This window comes from Clarias gariepinus, chromosome 18 (genome assembly GCF_024256425.1).
Source record: "Clarias gariepinus isolate MV-2021 ecotype Netherlands chromosome 18, CGAR_prim_01v2, whole genome shotgun sequence".
In the NCBI taxonomy this organism is placed as follows: Eukaryota; Metazoa; Chordata; class Actinopteri; order Siluriformes; family Clariidae; genus Clarias; species Clarias gariepinus.
This window is the reverse complement of record NC_071117.1, coordinates 6,313,196-6,332,762: the sequence shown is the minus strand read 5'-3', so window position 1 is coordinate 6,332,762 and position 19,567 is coordinate 6,313,196. Positions and strand designations below refer to the sequence as shown.

Below are 19,567 nucleotides of genomic sequence, written 5' to 3'. Positions count from 1 at the left end.
ATGGCCTTTCTGTTCCATCAAATGCAACAGTGAAAGACCTTGGTGTGATTATTGATTCCAGCCTTTCATTTGAAGCACATGTAGATAATATTACCAGGATAGCATTCTTTCACCTCAGAAATATTGCTAGAATAAGAAATTTATTGTCGCTAAACGACGCAGAAAAACTAGTTCATGCTTTCATCACCTCTAGGTTGGACTATTGTAATGCCTTACTGTCTGGTTGTTCAGCTAGATGCATAAATAAGCTTCAGCTAGTCCAGAATGCAGCAGCGAGAGTCCTCACCAGAACCAGAAGATATGAGCACATCACCCCTATCTTATCTTCACTCCATTGGCTCCCTGTGAAATTTCGCATTGATTTTAAAATACTACTCTTGACATATAAAGCATTAAATGGTCTCGCGCCGCAGTACCTGAGCGAACTGCTAGTGTCTTACGATCCGCCACGCCTACTTCGATCAAAGGATGCAGGCTGCTTGTCAGTACCGCGTATTATGAAAAATACAGCTGGGGGCAGAGCTTTTTCTTACAAAGCCCCAAAGTTATGGAATAGTCTTCCAAATAGTGTTCGGGACTCAGACACAGTCTCAGTGTTTAAGTCCAGGCTAAAAACCTATTTATTTAGCCGAGCATTTTAATAAATAGATTTGCCATAGGTAAAGGAGCAGATCTGGGGGACTCATGGACGTAGAGTATTATGGTGAACTGGTATGTTTGGATGCTGTCTTCCTCACTCTCGTTGATCACTCAGGTTTGCTGACGGTGAGGGGATTGTTTGCTTTACATGTCAGGAAGCCCTCATGTTTGTGTTTCCTTCTGGCTCTCCCTTTTAGTTATGCTGTCATAGTTAGTCCTGCCGGAGTCTCTGCTTGCACGCTACAGTTAATATACATTCACATTATACATTGTGTGACTGTGACCATACCTAACTGCCATCTCTCCTCTTCTTCTCTTTCCCCCCCTCTTTCTTTTTCCTCTCTCCTCCTGTCCCCCCCTTTCACTCTTTCTCTCTCTCTCTGTCGAGCTACACATGTCGTTCCTGAGCTGCCAGTGATCCAGACTCCCTCTGCCCTCCGGACCTGTCTGACCCATCCTGGTGCCCCGCTTCTGGCTGAAGATCTCGTCACATGGATGCCCCATGTGTCTCTCTGGGATGCGTCTGGTGTCTGGGAATGATTCTCTCTACCTAGAAAATGGTTCTGGCCTTGACTGGTGTTGGCAACTGTTTCTCTGGGGACTTGACAGTTCGATAGTTCATGACTGGAACTTCTTACAAGTCTACCTGGGTCTTCAATAACTACCTGGACTCCATATTAACATCAATTAACATCAGCTATTATAGCTGAACTGCCTCCCACCCTACACACTGTATAAATGCAGATCATTTACTGCTTTTTGTTTCACCCAAATGAGGATGGGTTCCCTGTTGAGTCTGGTTCCTCTCAAGGTTTCTTCCTCTTACCATCTCAGGGAGTTTTTCCTTGCCACTGTCGCCCTCGGCTTGCTCACCAGGGACAAACTGACCATTTTGATTCATACAAATTCACATTTCATACAAACCTAAATAATTCTTTTGACTATGTAAAGCTGCTTTGCGGCAATGAAAATTGCTAAAAGCGCTATACAAATAAAATTGAATTGAATTTACAATGATAATCTGTCTATCGTACAAAAACACAGACTTAAATTTAATGCATTTGAAGTGCTCTATAGTAACAAAGTTAGCTCAGTTGATTCCGCTAATCATCATTTACAGACCTCTAGGGTCCTACTCTGAGTTTCTTTGCAGAATTGCAGATTTCCTCTCAAACCTGGTTATTTCTGTAGACAGAGCGTTAATTGCTGGAGACTTTCATATTCATTTTGAGAATCCAGAAGACTCTCTGAGAATAGCATTTATGTCCATACTGGACTCAGTAGGAGTAAATCAGTGTGTAGTAGGACCCACTCATAAAGCAGGTCACACTTTGGACTTATTATTATCCTTCGGATTAAGTATAAGAAACATAATTACAATTCCACAGTCTGAAGTTCTCCCAGATCACTGTCTTGTTATATTAGATCACTTGTCGATTAAAGTGTGTCTCACTAATACACAGTACACAGTGCTACTGCTTTAAACGTACGTTCACATCAAATACCACACAGAGCTTTATCAATAATCTCCCAGAGTTACCAATTTTGATTGGATCACCATCTGACTCCACAGAACTCGATCAGGCGACCAAATTTTTAAAGTCAACACTTTGTTAGACCTTAGATAATGTAGCTCCATGTAAAAAGGGAAATGATTAAAGATAAGAAACTCACTCCCTGGTATAATGACCACACACGCACTCTAAAACAAACCGCTCGGAAATTAGAACGCAAATGGCGTCAAACCTAATTGTTAGTATTCCAAATAGCATGGAAGGAGAGAACTACTACTGTATGTCATCCTGAACTATAGAAAAGCTCTTAGTGCTGCTAGATCAATGTATCTATCCACTCTTATAGAAAATAACAAAAAATAGCTAAATTAACTAAAAACAAGACCACTGCAGAAATTTCCACAACAACAACATACAGTAGTGAGGATTTCATGTACTTTTTCAATTAATATATATATATATATATATATATTAGGCAAAAAAATCAGGCTTTGAAACCAGACAATTTAACTGATACATATGATAAAATTAATCACATCATGTCAGAAACTAGAATATTTTACTCCCCTCGAAGCAAGAGAACTAATTTCACTCAACCTGTGAATTAGATCCTATACCGACACATTTTCTCCGGCAGATAGTTCCAGCAATAGCAGAACCCCTGTTGAAAGTAATTAACTGTTCACTCAGCAGTGGGTATGTTCCTAAATCCCTTAAATTAGCAGTTATTAAACCACTAATCAAGAAACCTGACCTCGACCCCTGTCAGCTTTTCAAATCAGCCAATATCAAACCTTCCCTTTATCTCTAAGTTTCTGGAAAAGGTAGTGCTGTATCACAGCAGCTATGTTTATATATACATAGAAAAAGCATAAACAAACTATATCAGTCAGGATTTAGGCCTCATCACAGCACAGAGACAGCACTTGTTAAAGTAGTAAATGACCTCCTATTGGCCTTTGATCAGGGTTGCGTCACTATACTTGTGTTACTCGACCTCAGTGCAGCTTTGGACAATATTGATGATAGTTTTTTTCTTCACCGATTAGAAAATGTAGTAGGAATTAAGGGAACGGCCCTCTTGTGGCTCAGATCCTATTTGACTGATCATTATCAGTTTGTAGATTTAGATAGTGACCATTCCTCATGTTCTCAAGGGGAGTTTGGTGTTCTACAGGGTTTAGTTTTAGGCCCACTGCTTTTTTTCCTTTTACATGCTTCCTCTGGGCAACATAATTCGTAAACATGGTATTAGTTTTTACATTGTTATGCTGATGACACACAAGTATAGGTTTCAGCAAAACCAGACGGGAAAAAACAGTTTACTAAAGTTGAGCAATGTGTGCAGGACATAATAGATTGGATGTTAATTAATTTTCTTCTGCTTAATCCTGATAAGACAGAAGTTCTAGTCATAGGACCACAAGCAGCTAGAAGTAAGCTTTCTGATCACACTGTGATTTTAAATGGCCTTTCTGTTCCATCAAGTGCAACAGTAAAACACCTCGGTGTGATTATAGATTCCAGCCTTTCATTTGAAACACATGTAGATAATATTACCAGGATAGCATTTTTTCACCTCAGAAATATTGCCAAGATAAGAAATATATTGTCACCAAATTAAAAACTAGTACATGCTTTTATCACCTCTAGGTTGGATTATTGTAACGCCTTACTGTTTGGTTGTTCAACTAGGTGCATAAACAATCTTTAGCTAGTCCAGAATGCAGCAGCGAGAGTCCTCACTCTAACCAAAAGATACGAGCACATCACCCCTATCTTATCCACATTGCATTGGCTTCCTGTAAAATTTCGCATTGATTTTAAAATACTACTATTGACGTATAAAGCATTAAATGGTCTTGCGCCGCAGTATCTGAGTGAACTGCTATTGTCTTACAATCCACTACGCCTACTTCGATCAAAGGATGCAGGCTGCTTATCAGTACCGCGTATGAGTAGGAGCTTTTTCTTACAAAGCCCCAAAGTTATGGAATAGCCTTCCAAATAGTGTTCGGGACTCAGACACAGTCTCAGTGTTTAGGTCTAGGCTAAAAACCTATTTCTTTAGCCAAGCGTTTTTGTAAATTGATTTGCCTTTGGTAAAGGAGCAGATCTAGGGGACTTATGGAGAAAGAGTATTACGGTGAACATCTATATGTTTAGATGCTGTCTTCCCCACTCTCATTGATCACTCAGCTTTGTTGACGGTGAGGTGATTGGTTGCTTTATCAATCTCAGGGAGCCCTCATGTCTGTGTTTTCTTCTGGCTCTCCCTTTTAGTTATGCCATCATAGTTAGTCCTGCCGGATTGCACTCTGCACTAAATATACATTCACCTTATACATTGTTCGACTGTGACCATACCTAACTGCCATCTCTCCATCTCTTTTGCTCTCTTCTCTTCTGCTCTCTCTCTCCCTCTCTCATTTTTCCTCTACCTATCTCTCTGTTGAGCTATACATGTCGCTTCTGAGCTGCCAGTGATCCAGACCTCCTCTGCCTGCTGGACTTGTCTAACTCGTCCTGGAGTCCTGCTTCTGGTTGGAGATCTCATCGCCTGGATGCCCAGTGTGGTCTTCCTTGCTGAAATTTTAAGTATGCCTCTGCGACGGCCGGGTCACTCCTAATGGGCAAGGATACCATCCAGTGCGTGGTCGAGCCTTCCGTTGCATCATAGTCGCAAAAGACATAGCACACCATTCCCGAGCAAGCCACATGGAACGGTGTAACATACGTGTGGGTCGTCTCAAAGTTGCGGGGCGTGAAACGGTCCAGATTATTAGGGAATAATAAATGGATTGGGCAATGGATTTCTAGGGAAGAGAGTAATAAGTGTGCGCCGACACACTTAATAATAATGTCTGTGCGAGGGTAGGAAGGCAGCTGACCTAATTAATAAAACGTTTTTTGAATGTTCAATCCAGTCCTGGACTTTTCCCATTCAGAATTGACCTCAGAGCCTGCGTAACTTCCATTAAGTTTACGAGTTTATTTTAATTATCCTTTTTTAAAAAAAAGAGCTAGTCGATTTTATTTCATGATTGTATTGTTTCCTACCTTGTCTGAGTTGGTCGACATAATGAGAGCGAAGGTAGACAGGTGAGTACAGGAGCACACAGTGTACGTGCTGTTTTTCTCACTGATGCTACAGCCATATTCAACCCATTCAGATTCGTTCCAGTACACACAGGAGAGATTTCCCTCAGGGTTTAATGCCTGGACAAAAAAAAAAAATTACTGTTTAAAGTTTAAAACACCTTACTAGTCAATAGTTCATCAGAGATCTAGTAAACATTAAAAGTGATTAACGGTACTATTCAAATAAAGTTTCTTAGATTTTAGATTTTTAGGACCTAAAGATGTATTTTTATTTATTATTATTTTTTTTTTTTTCATTTTTGAGCCATACTCTGTAAATACCAAAATAAAAGTAAAAAAAAAAAGCTTAAAATATTTTATGTTACATGAAATACATTTACAGTATAATTGTTTACATCTTCAAAATTTTGTAAAACTAATGAATGCATTTTCACTCGCAGATCACATGTCACATGCATGCAGCATGCATCCTAAGATGTCTGGAAGCAAACGTAAAAGCAGTGGCGATGAAGCTGGTACTGCTAAGCAGCACTAAGCAATAACAATGGAGACAGAAGTGAAAATAATTAAGAGAATTGAGTGAGGTGAAAAGATGACAGACATTGCTTGTTCCTTTAACATAAATCACTTAACCATCGGGACTCTGTACATGTAATGGGTATAGAAATATGAGAGCTTTACTTTCTGAATTTAATTGCAATAATAAATAAATAAACTAAAACATAAATAAATTAATAAAATTTCCACAATCTTCCAATTTTAGAGATGCATATATCATTGGATATAATACCAGTTATTACATTACCACAAAAGAGGATACCAATAGGACTATAAATTTTTAAACATATAATTAATCATTTATTAATTTTCTGTAGCTATGCTTCATGTTACTACTCATATCTGGATCCAGGGGCGGACTGGGACCAAAAAGTGGCCCTGGACTTCCACTTCAAGGGTGACAAATATGCAATATATAAATAAATCAGGAAGGGGCAAATACTTTTTTTTATGGCACTGCACATGTAGTCAGATTGTTCTACTGGGATGAAACTGTGCCAGGTGGAGTTATAGCACTTTCAAAATCATACTAACTACACTGATATGAATAACTTTGAATGATATGAATAGCTTTTTACCACCCTTGTGACTCAATAAGAGACAATGCAAAGAATATTTTTTAACAGCAGGTAAATGATACATTTTGGCAGTATTGTCTTGCATCTTTTGAAATACATAAATACATAAAAAAATGACAATAGTGACAAAATGTCTCATTTTGCTGTCAAACAGTTTTTAAGCCTCCTGGGTCTCTGTGGGACTGGTGCTACTGGACACTGAAAATATAGTACTTTTATATGTTGTTTGACTTATCATTCTTTCCTTTGTTTTACAAATATGACCCGATATATGCTTAGTGAAACTTTGTTTTACGTTTTTGTATTGTGTTATATTTTTATAGTAAGTAGTTTTAAAAATTAATCTTCACTTTATTGAGCCAGTGTATTATGACGTGGGATGTGGTGCGCTGCTGGATCCAGCCTCACTGTCCCTGACCTGTTATAGGCAGAATCTGTTCATTTAAAGCATTTCACAGCACATCTCGCCCGGGGAGCAATTTAGTGTAAAACCGCCACTGCCTATTCTCCACCACATCACGTACTTCCCGGACCTCGGACTAAACTCCGCGCCTTGATTTTATAACGTGGAGCAAGCCCGAGATCATATTAACATTAATTATCGCCAGCCGAAACGAATAAGCGGCTCCGTCCTTTTGCCGCCTATTCAGGGAGTCTACAGAGTGAGCGAGTAGCGATAGTAGATTTGGGCGCACACCCATCACAGGCGCATGCCGTGACAGATCATCATAAATTTCTTTAATAGTAAATAATGACCCCCGTTGCGCTGTACCACCGCTGGCAAAAAACCTTATGAAATAGAAGTTAAATGAATTTACAAAACTTTATGCGTGGTTAAGCGCTGATTCTACATACAGTAGGAAAGTAAATAGGAACAGTGACGAACTGGCCATCTGGAGCACCGGGAGTTTTCCCGGTGGGCCGCTGGCCAATGTGGGCCAGCCCAGTCAAGTACGCAAATATATGTAAGCTATATTAAAAAAAAAAATGACGGAAACCATAATACCATGCATCTCTTTTCTACGCATATGGATGCGCAAGTGCATCGCTGACAAAGAGCGCATGTTTATGTTACTGCAGATCCCAGTGGAACAATCTGACTACGTACATGTGCAGTGCCATGAAAAAGTATTTGCACCTTCCTAATTTTTTTCTTTGCATATTTGTCACATCTAAACACTATAAGGGAAAGGCAAATTGGCCTTTTTGATTAAAAACAATGCAATTTATGCTATCATAAGGAAAATATCAATTTCTTCCATTCCAAGGATTAAAAACGGTAACACTGTCAACAACTTTAAAATCTAGAATCCAGAAGATAAAATTCACACAAATTTAAAAAGAGGCCTTAATCACTGAAAGTCTTCAGAAGAGCCTCAGATTCAAGAGGTTTTTAAAGTGTGGCGAGGTCCATTACAGTTCCTCTGAATGTATAGGTGAGAACAGCTGATTCCCACTTGGGGAGAGTGAATAATTTGCATTTGAATGTTGTCTGGCATTGTAAAGCGCAGTGACACTAAGAGAACAACAATTTAGGATTAATAGGAATAGGAGGCACTAAAGAGGAGGATTTTTATTTAGACTATAAAAAAATAACAACCTGCGTCTATTTTTAGGCGTGCCAGCTGCCACTTTTTAGTTAGAAGTTTTCAGTACAAATCTTATAATGCCCACGACATTAAACATTCCCCTTGTTAATATTTTAACTATTACCATTCGTGTCTAATTCCGCAGCCCCGCTGCTTCGCATATCTGAAGGAGAGGCCGCCTAACTAGTGAGCGAGGAGCCATATTGATTTGGGCGCACGCTGTGACAGGCTGAAAAAAACTATTGCCCTCAAAAATGTAAAAGATGAGGACTCTGATTAATGTGCAAAAACTATATAATAAAACTATATAAGACTACATGACTTTATAAGACTCAACTTTTATTTAAGCTCACTCACAATAACGAAAAAACGTTGTGATTTTGTAAATGTTTGAAAGCAAATAAGGTGCGCTGTTCTGTATTGTTTTTGGTGAACTTGAGCGCATCAGAAAATGAAAGTTTTTTTAAATGGTCAGAGTCAGTCTGCTTGCTGTTTTCCCGACGCGTTCATAATCATTAGTCTACTTCTGTCGGTGCGCTCTGGAAAACTCCATGCATGCGGCTGAGTGCTGATTAAAACTAATATAGAAAACTGATAGAAAACGTTTATAAAAATTTTTTCCGACATGCTGGCCCGGTGTTATGCGCAGAGCGCCGGGAGATTTCCTGAAGCTCTGAAATCACTGGGGCATTTTTTCTAAATAGATGCTATCTTTAATAACTGATGGAGGTTTTGAGCTGTATACACACGCATTTTTGAGGGGTTTAAAACAAAATTAATAAGTCCGAGCAGACCTACATGAAAGGTGAGAAGTGAGTAACTGCGCGCGCTGTCGCGGTGTATATACTGTACAACACGCGTTTATCAACCTTTTAATAAAAACGCTGCCTTTTGTAAAGTGAAAGTACTTTACAAAAGACGAACAGCTTTATTTCAGTCATGAATTCACAATCACATCACATTCCAGCTATTATTTCCAGCCGTGGTTAAATAATGTATGAAATAATTATTCAATGCTGGACACAAACAGCAAATATGATGAATATTATAAAAAACCAGAAGAACTTCGTGTTCATAAAACAATATTTACTTACTATGATAATATATTATATATTGTTCATGTCGACACATTTTTACGTTTTAAATAAGACATGTTGGCATATTTACGAATCAGGACATTCGCATAGTTAACACTATCTCTATGTCAACAATCAGATGCCTACTATCAAGAAATTAAATTAATTTCAACACCATTTAAACCAAGGCATTGCCATGTCTTTCACTTTTTTGTCCCTGTTAAGACATTACAAAAACTATATAAGAAACTTTTAAAGCACAAATTTGGGCATCTCATTTCATCATTGTGAAAATAATATGAAGCACATATACACACATTCATCATGGCAGATCTGTTGTAAAACAAAATAAAATTCATGTTTGCTTCAGCATTGGAAACAATATTGTTTTAGGCTAAGTAATTATACACAGTTCTTTTAGGGCTTTTAGATAAAGTCCTTCCATGCGCCATCTGGCGGATATTCAGTGAAGCACAACACATTTATTTAAATTCCCGAATGTTGCTTACGGCAAGTCGCGACACGCCGCACGCTAAATTGCGGCATCTAGCGAGAAAACAGGCACAGTCTTAATGGCCACATCTGTAGGTGGCCAATACTAATACTCTGCATTATTTAATGCCGACCCTCATAGCACCAGTAACTTGTACTAATCATTTGAAATTCTCATATCATTTCAGTCCATTGTTCTTTTTGTTGGTGGTTTTTGAGCATTTGCTCATGCACAGCTCTGTTAAGGGTCCACCACACCTTTCAATTGGGTTAAGGTCTGAACTTTTACTTGGCCATTCCAAAACCTTTGATTCTTTCTTTTTTAGCCATTCTGATGTAGATTAACTGCTGAGCTTTTGATCATTATCCTGTTGCATATTTGATTTTGCCTAATTCTAATATCCACCATGATCTAAAAATTAAAACAGCTTACATTGGTATAATTGAAGGTAAGGTTGACAGGTTTGGTGAGGAATGTGTTGTTGACTTTAGGAAGTGTCACTGACACCACCTTGGACATCATGGTTTTGGTTGCATTGATGGTTGTCTTGAATAAGCTAGGTTTTAGGATTTTGTGCATGTCATTATAGCTCACAAACACCACAGAAGCAGATCCTGAAAAATAAATGAATAAATAAATAAATAATACTAGTACTACTTATAATAACAACATTTAAAAATGACACTTTGCTTTCTGTGCATCATGCCATTTTATGCTTACAAAACAAATGTAGACTTGTTTTAAATAAAAAGATTTTTAGATATAATACACATACAGACACGAAATGAACATGCACTTTTTTATTTTTGATAAAGAAATAATTACGATAGATAGAGAGATAGATAGATAGATAGATAGATAGATGTTATATATAAATTATCTTATATAACAAATGCAAGACTTTAAAAACATTGTAACACTGTTTAAGAAAGCTAATTTTTGCAAGCAGCATTCATCATCTTCAAAATACACACAAAACTCAACAATTATTTTAAATGTACTAAAATGTATCAAATGCAAGATCAAATATGAAGAGATTACCATTGTTATTCCTGGACATCCCAATGAGATCAATATTCAGGAAAGAGTTGCTTGTGTTGAGCAGGGGGGTATTATTCAGGGAAGTCATACTCCCAACTGCAAGTATTTCAGCCTCTGAAAATATAAAAAAATGAGAGGTGTATGTACTGTAATTGCTTGATTATATAGTATAATTTTCATTTGGTCTTGTAAGAGGTTTTTTGCTATAATCATACCCATTTTTTCAAGTAAAATTTTTGATATGCTCTGGCTTTCAGTTTTTGTCACTACTGCAGCCAGCAGTTTTTCAGTGACAGCCAGTAAAGTATTTCCATATGTGATTAGTTCGCTGTTGTTAGTAGAATCTTGTACAACAATTTTTTTTGTAATATTCATAATTGTGTTTAAATAAACTTCCACAGTCTATTGAGAGCAAGAGAGACACCAAGTGATTATACATCGATGTGCAAAGATTATCTGTAAACTCAGGTATCAGATAATAACATGACAAAAGCATCTTACTTTTTGTGGTAGAGGCTCATCTGTTTTATTTAGAAGAAAGTTAAGATCGTCGAAAAAGCCTTTTGCACATTCTGTTGTCTACAACAACAATAGAAGTAAAAATGTCATCTATTCAGGTTATTTATTTATTTATTCGTTTGTTTGTTTGTTTGTTAAAGCAAATGAACATCAATCAAACAAAAAACAACTAAAACAGTTAAAATATCTGCATTGCCTTTTGCATTCCATTTTGAGAAAATAAATGCAATATGGATATAATATAATAATAATACCATGCAACTGCAAATATAAGTGCAATAATATGCTTTGATGTTTAGCATATCAAAACTAGCTAGGTTGAATAATAATAATAAGGTAATAATCATGGAAAGGAAAATGCAAGGTCACATCCATAAGTTACCACATTCAGATTTGAATAAACTATGCATACACGCATTTGCATTATCAATTTTTAATTACATTTAAATAAACCAGGGAAAAAATAAGAAACACAGGGATTCAATAACATTTAAGCTATTGTGTAAAAACTATTTACATCATGGTTTATCACCACAAAAGATAAAAAATGCAAAGGAGACGAAATGATTATTAATCTTACGAATAATATTACAAAGGCCAAAACATGCCAGAAATGTTTCTTTCTGTCTTACCTTGCAATCATCCTTTGGTTGGAGAACTGGAGAAATTAAATAATAATAAGAATTATTATTATTATTATTATTATTATTATTTACATATAAGAAAAGATAAGTTCTATATTTTTTTTAACTAGGTAAACCTTTCCTCATGCATGTAATCCTCACGTATTACAGTAGGAATTTACTGTGCATGGGTTTTCAAGGAGAGATCATTAATATACCTGTGCATTCGTATATGCCATTGCTTGATATATTAAATTTCAAGCCAGGTTTGCACACACAGCTGCCGTAAACAATACCACACTGAGCATTATCTCCACAGGAAGAAGAATTGCTGCAGTTTGAATGACCTGCGGAAAGGAGGTTAACAGTTAGATCAAACTAACAGTGATAAATCTTGTTTTAATCATGCTATGGTGTAAACAACTGTAAAAAATCTGTATGCACTGACCGTAGCTACAGCACAATACATTTCATTATTAACATACAATACTTTTCTAATAATTTGTTGACAGCCTTTCTATATTGCAAGCATTTATTTATTATAACAGATAATATAATTCCTGTACTCCTGCCATAAAATTTATATTGATGAAAGAACAACAATTCATTGATTGATAAAATATATATATGGCGATATATATATATATATATATATATATATATATATATATATATATATATATATATATATATATATATACATATTATGGGGGTTTGAATACTTCCCGTACCCAATATATATATATATATATATATATATACATATTTTTTTTTACTCTGTTATATTGCAGCCATATGCCATAACATTTAATATTGTACTAATATAATTAAAGATTTTTTATTTTTTTTTAACCTTGGCCAGATCTGTCTCTTGCCACAATTTTGTCTCTGACTTTTCAGGCAGTTCCTATTACCTCATGATTCTCATTTCCTCTGACATGCATTGTGAGCTGTAAGGTCTTATATTGACAGGTGCGTGGCTTTTCTAATCAAGTCCAATCAGTATAATCAAACACAGCTAGACTCAAATGAAGGTGTGGAACCATCTCAAGAATGAAAAAAATTGACATGGGATGCTGTGTGTACATTACTGAGTAAAAAAATGAACTTAAATGATTTTAGCAAATGGCTGCGATATAACAAAGAGTGAAACATTTAAGGGGGTGTGAATACTTTTCTTACCCACTGTATGTATATGTGTGTGTGTGTGTGTGTGTGTGTGTGTGTGTATACTGTATGTATGTGCGTGGGTGTGTATATTGTGTGTGTGTGTGTGTGTGTGTGTGTGTGTGTGTGAGTGTGTGTGTGTGTGTGTGTGTGTATGTGTGTGTTGTTTTGGATACTCTATCTTTAAAATCTACAAAATCTGATTATTCTAGTGTTATACAAATTTTATGTGAACATTCTTAATATTTTATAAATGCAAACTTACATATCATCAGTATCCAATGAATGCCATACATTTACATTTTTAAAGATTGTGGCTATTATAAATGGAACATGCTAAATTTTAATGTCTATTAAAAATGCTTTTGCTCAAATTTACAAAATGCATGCATTGTTTGTGAATAAGATTAGCTTACATTAATACCATCAGTGCTATTAATCATAATGGAAAACACTACATTTACTATTTTTAATATAATAATAATAATAATAATAATAATAATAATAATAATAACAACCACCTTCTTCTTTGTCTTTCGGCTGTTCCCTTTTAGGGGTCGCCAGAGTGAATCATCTGCCTCCATCTAACCCTATCCTCTGCATACTCTTCTCTCACACTAACTAACTTCATGTCCTCTCTCACTGCATCCATAAATCTCCTCTTTCGTCTCGCCTGGCAGTTAAAACCTCAGCATCCTTCTACCGATATATTTACAATCTCTCCTCTGAACATGTCCAAACCACCTCAATCTGGCCTCTCTGACTTTATCTACAAAACAACTAACATGGGTTGTCCCTCTGATAAACTGATTCATGATCCTATTCATACTTGTTACTCCCAAAAAGAACCTCAACATCTTCAGCTCTGCTACCTCCACCTCTGCCTCCTGTCGTTTCTTCAGTGCCACTGGCTCTAAGCTATCAGCATCGCTGGTCTCACCACTGTCCTGTACACCTTTCCTTTCATTCTCGCTGATACTCCTTTATCACACAACACACCTGACACTTTTCTCCACCCATTCCAACCTGCCTGTACCCACTCTTCACCTCCTTTGAACACTCTCCGTTGCTCTGGACCGTTGACCCTAAGAACTTAAAATCCTGGCGTTTCACATACAACACCACAGCTCCCCTCTTGGCACCCTGTTGTACGCTTTCTCTAAATCTACAAAGACACAATGCAATTCTTTATTATCTTCTCTGTACTTCTCCACCAGCATCCTCAAAGCAAATACTGCATCTGATGTACTCTTTCTAGGCATAAAACCATATTTCTGCTCAGAAACGCTCACCTCTGCCCTTAACCTAGGTTCCACTACTCTTTCCCACAGCTTCATTGTCTGGCTCATTAGCTTTATGCCTCTGTAATTGCCACAGCTTTGCACATCTCCCTTGTTCTTAAAAATCGCACCAATAATATACTTCTCCTTCATTCCTCTGGAATCCTCTCACTCTCCAAGATCTTGTTAAACAAACTAGTCAGAAACTCTACTGCCACCTCTCCTAAGCACCTTCACAGGTATGTCATCAGGACCAACAGCCTTTCCACTTTTCATCCTCTTCAACGCCCTTCTCACCTCACTTTTACTAATATTTGCTACGTCCTGTTTCACAAAAGTCATCTCTTCTACTCTTTGTTCTCTTCCGTTGTTCTCATTCATCAACTCCTCAAAATCTCTCTGCCTCGCCAACCTGTACAGATCCACCTCACCCTCCTTACTGTCCAGCCTAGAATACAAGTCCTCATATGCTCTTTGTTTGGCCTTCGCCACCTCTACCATCAACTTATGCTGCATCTCCCTGTACTCCTGTCTACTCTCTTCAGTCCCCTCAGTGTCCCACTTCTTCTTAGCTAGCCTCTTTCCCTGTATACACGCTTGGACATCATTCCACCAACAAGTCTCCTTGTCCACTTTTGCCCTACCTGATGATACACCAAGTACCCTCCTACCTGTCTCCCTGATCACATTGGCTGTAGTTGTCCAGTCAACTGAAAGCCCCTCCTGACCACCCAAAGCCTGTCTCAACTCTCCTGTCAAGACTACACAACATTCTTCCTTTCTCAGCTTCCACCACTTTGTCCTCTGCTCTGATTTTGGTGTCTTCACCTTTCTCCCACCACCAGGGTTATTTTACACACCACTATTCTGTGTTGTCTGGCTACACTCTCCCCTACCAGCACTTTGCAGTCACTGATCTCTTTCAAATTACAATGTCGACACAAGATGTATTCTACCTGAATGCTTCTGCCTCCACACCCTATGTTCCTGTCTATTCTGGAAGAAAGTATTTACTACTGCCATTTCCATCATCTTTGCAAAGTCCACCACCATCTGTCCTTTTACATTCCTGTCCTGAAGACCAAACCTGCCCATCACATTTTCATCACCTTTGTTCCCTGCACCAATCACCACTCTCTCACCTCTGGGGATGCTCTGCATCACTTCATCTAACTCACTCCAGAATTTCTCCTTCTCTTCTAACTCACATCCTACCTGTGGGGCATAACCACTAACAACATTTAACATCACCCCTTCAATATCCAGCTTCAGACTTATCACCCTATTTGATACTCTCTTTACCTCCAGAACATTCCATACAAACTCCTCTTTCAGAATAACTCCTACTCCATTTATTTTTCTACCCATACCATGGATCCTAAGCTTCTAGCCTTGCTACCTTTCCACCTGGTCTCCTGGACACACAGTATATCCACCTTCCTTCTCTGCATCATATCAACCAACTCTCTTCCCTTCCCTGTCATGGTACCAACTTTTAAAGTCCCTATTATCACTCCTAAACTCTTGCCTTTCCTTTTCTCTCTCTGCTTTTGAACACGCCTTCCTCCTCTCCTTCTTCGACCAACAATAGCCCAATTTTCACCGACACCCTGTAGGTCAACAGCACCGGTGGCGGTCGTTGTTAACCCGGGCCACGGCCGATCCGATATGGGAATTATGTTTGTGATTCGCATCATTGATTTGGCAAATGTTTTATGTCGGATGCCCTTCCTGACACAACCCTCTGCATTTATCCAGACTTGGGACTGGCACAAGAAAACACTGTGGTTGCATCAATAATATTAATTATTTTATAGAATTTTTAGAACGGCAGTAATTAAAATACTACTACTAATATTAAGAAGAAGAAGAAAAAAAAGAAACATTCTGCATACAAAAAATGCATATATATTTTACATGGATATAGGGATCACTTTTATACTTGCATAAACTATGTTCTGGAAACTATAATAATTGTATTAATTATTGTAGTGATAACAAGTCATAGTGATGTGTCACATAAAATAAGCAGAATTTGCAACAAACAAGACAAAATAGAATTTTTTTCCAAATAGTAATTATTCTCACGTGTAGCGTAAGTTCTACTGGTGGGCCGGAGGTAGTAGACTGTGAATCCTCCACTGCAGGGTGTATACTCCGTGTAGTTGATGTTTGAATTACACATGAATAAATTGTAAATGGTGACGATTCCACTGGTGTTAGTACGTGCACAAGAAGAGACAACTTGGTCTCCACCTGCACCAATGAAGCGATACCATCCATTCTCCATTTCAAGGTCATTCTTATTCTGAGTGTATTCACAAAAGCCAACATTTCGCCATGATTCAGATCTGTTTTTATAACTGAGACAAGGAGCTGAGGAGAATATATGTTTTGTTAATGGCACTAAATCAAAAGTATTAAAAAGATAATTTTTCATCACAACTTATAACAAATTCAAAAACTTAAATTGTTCAACTTAGAAAAAGGGAATCAAGCACATGTTTTATAACTTATAAAATCAATATGGTGGATTCTATAATATTTATTTGGTTTAATTTGAGCTCTATTTTTTATTGTGGAACTTTGCTGTACTACTGTTTGATGTCAAGTTTGCCAACTTTATCTACTTTATCTTCTGTGTGTAATTATAAATTACTTAATAAATACTCTGAAACGAAAGCAATTGCATTAAACTTACATGGTTGAGCAGTACTAATGTTTGTGATTACTGGCAGAAGAATTATGACAAACCCTAGCAAAATATAAAAACAAGATGAATAAAAACAGTTCTGTGTTGCATCATTTCATACATGAGATACAATTTACAATAATTAACAGACACTTACACAGTTTTATAGAGCTCATGTTTCTTCTTCCTGTCCTCTCCTGTTGTATGACAAGACTGTGATGACGGCCAAGCTCAGGTGTGTCCACAGAACAGTGCTGATGACATCATCACGACAATGACCTATTAGAGAGTAGCAGCAGTGACTAGTCATGACTTCAGTCCCATCTTTGTTTCTCAAGCCTGGCTTTAGAAAGTTACTTCATAAACTTTAATAGAAAAGTCATCAATCTTCAAATCATCCTACATGGAATATTTTGTTCTAATGCAATTAACCAGGGTAGTTTGACCTGGTGCTTGGGTAGTTTAACCTGGAGTTTTGGTCATGGCAGCAGAAAGCTGTGTACGACAAATGTTTTGAGTTTCCATGGAAATGCTAAACTTTCCACTAAAACAACCGAACAAAGGTTCTTCTCTTTAGCCAGTGCTGGTAGAAGGAAATCTGCATATATTCCAGGAAATCCGCAACATAGTCAAATGTTGTGGTGGGGGTGTTGTTGTGATGATCTTCCTTTCTTTGTATGTGCATTCCTGGATGAGTACCATTAAGTCTGTCATTGTCATTGAGTCTTTATTATCCTTGCATTTGGGAATATTATCCTAAAACTTTCATTAATAATAAAATAAATCTGATTAATTAAATTTAATAAACATTTGTTTGACAGCATCTAAATGACCCCATCTTCAGCAACAACATGGGACTGCTCTGCCTGAATATGTATATGGTTTTCAGTCATTTTAATATACGTACTTAAAGTACTCATGCTTATACTCCTAATTGGTGTAACACAAATTCAAAGCATGTTAAGAAGATCGCTGGTTGGTGAAATAGGCAAAATTAAAAGCTATAAACACATTTGTTTTATTAACCTACATTGCTGTGTTTGCATTTGGAGGCACTAATGGGGAATTCTCTCACACTCCTACAACTACACAGTAGAACTGCCAGTGATTGTGAATGGAATTATCCTGCATGATCTCATTGTTCATGTTTTACAGTCAGTTCTTGGGGAATTGTTAATGCTCTTACATGCACTCCTTGACACTCGCCGCCTCCCTCATCCCTGAACCATTTGCTTCATTTGTTTCTGTTCAGCTGGATATTCAAATTAGCTTCCCAATGCAAATTTCCTCAAACCCAAATCTATTACTTTTTTTTGTCGCTATACATCATTAGGCACCCTTGATCCAAATAATTGGCACGTCTTATGAACCAATTCCTATGAACCTAATTTATAGAAGGCATTTATAAATAAAGATAAATAATATCCACTGACTGTTTTCAAAAAAATAAATAAATAAATAAACATTCATTTTGCTTAATATATTCACTTGCTATAATTTTTGTTTGTGAATTATTATTATTATTTTTTTTACTTAAATTAGTTAATTTTTAAATCACGGAATTTTCTCTTCTTAAGATCACCTATCTGATTCAGTATAAAGTTACTTGACTAGCCATGGATGTTTAGTCAGTAGTGATGATAAATACTACAATATTATTTATATGTATAAATACATATATATGTCAGTACATGTTAATGTCCATTATGAACAAAATAAATAATAAATAAAAAGCATTGCCAACTACTGTGTTGAAATATTAAACATGAACAGTTTAGTTCTAACAGCTTTACTTAATTTCAAACCTTTTTTCTCTATTTTACTGTACATGTTGTCTAATTAAACTTGATTAATTAAAACTTGTTATTCCTCATTCTAATCCTATGTAACCGTGGATCAGCATGAATGAATAAACTCAGTGATAAAACACAGTTCTACGGAATACAGCATATATTTGCATTTACATTTATAGCACACGTCATGCATTTCAACATAGTGCTCTAGGCTAGGGGCTAAAAATGAAAACAAACAAACAAATAAACAAGCCACAACAATATTCTACTACTACTACTACTACTACTACTACTACTAATAACTATTATTATTATTATTATTATTATTATTATATAGTATGTGATGATTTCCATTTTTTACATATCCCACAACAATGCTTAATTCTGCATTTGGATTGGTCGTGATGATTCATTTTCTGAGAGAATCTACATTGATATCTACGTAATAATATAATAATAATAATAATAATAATTATTATTATTACATATGTACATGGGCCTAACGAGTACGTAAACTTTTTACACCTAATAGCTACACAGCTGAAAATTCTCTGTAACTGTACACATGCTCAACTACAAACAAATTATGCGAAAATATTACATATCATATAAATAATATTAAATATTACATGTTACACACACACACACACACACACAGCGCACACACACACACACACACACACACACACACACACACACACACACACACACACACAAACATCTATTATTTATTTATTTAATAAATAAATAAAATCATTAAAAATAAAAGTGAAAAATGAATAAAAGCAAGAAAACAATAAGCGGTATAGAAGATTGAGTGAGTGAAAACATTAATAAGTGAATAAAAATTGATATCTTAAAAGAAAAGAAAATGTTTTATTTATTTATTTTTTAAGGAAAAAA

At 36.5% G+C, this 19,567-nt stretch overlaps 1 protein-coding gene across 1 annotated transcript in view; it reads right to left on the bottom strand.

The window, feature by feature from the left end:
* LOC128507005 (adhesion G protein-coupled receptor E3-like) overlaps positions 1-17,065 on the bottom strand; it is a 38,932-nt gene extending 21,867 nt beyond the window's left edge. Inside the window, exons 1-8 of the mRNA XM_053477621.1 lie at positions 17,029-17,065; positions 16,881-16,934; positions 16,268-16,555; positions 11,951-12,079; positions 10,806-10,934; positions 10,591-10,704; positions 9,982-10,163; positions 5,216-5,372 (exon numbers count right to left, since the gene is read on the bottom strand). Coding sequence (XP_053333596.1) covers positions 5,216-5,372; positions 9,982-10,163; positions 10,591-10,704; positions 10,806-10,934; positions 11,951-12,079; positions 16,268-16,555; positions 16,881-16,934; positions 17,029-17,047 — 1,072 coding nt within the window. The 5' untranslated portion in view covers positions 17,048-17,065. The remainder of the gene's footprint in view (positions 1-5,215; positions 5,373-9,981; positions 10,164-10,590; positions 10,705-10,805; positions 10,935-11,950; positions 12,080-16,267; positions 16,556-16,880; positions 16,935-17,028) is intronic.
* Between the last annotated feature and the right edge of the window lie 2,502 nt (positions 17,066-19,567).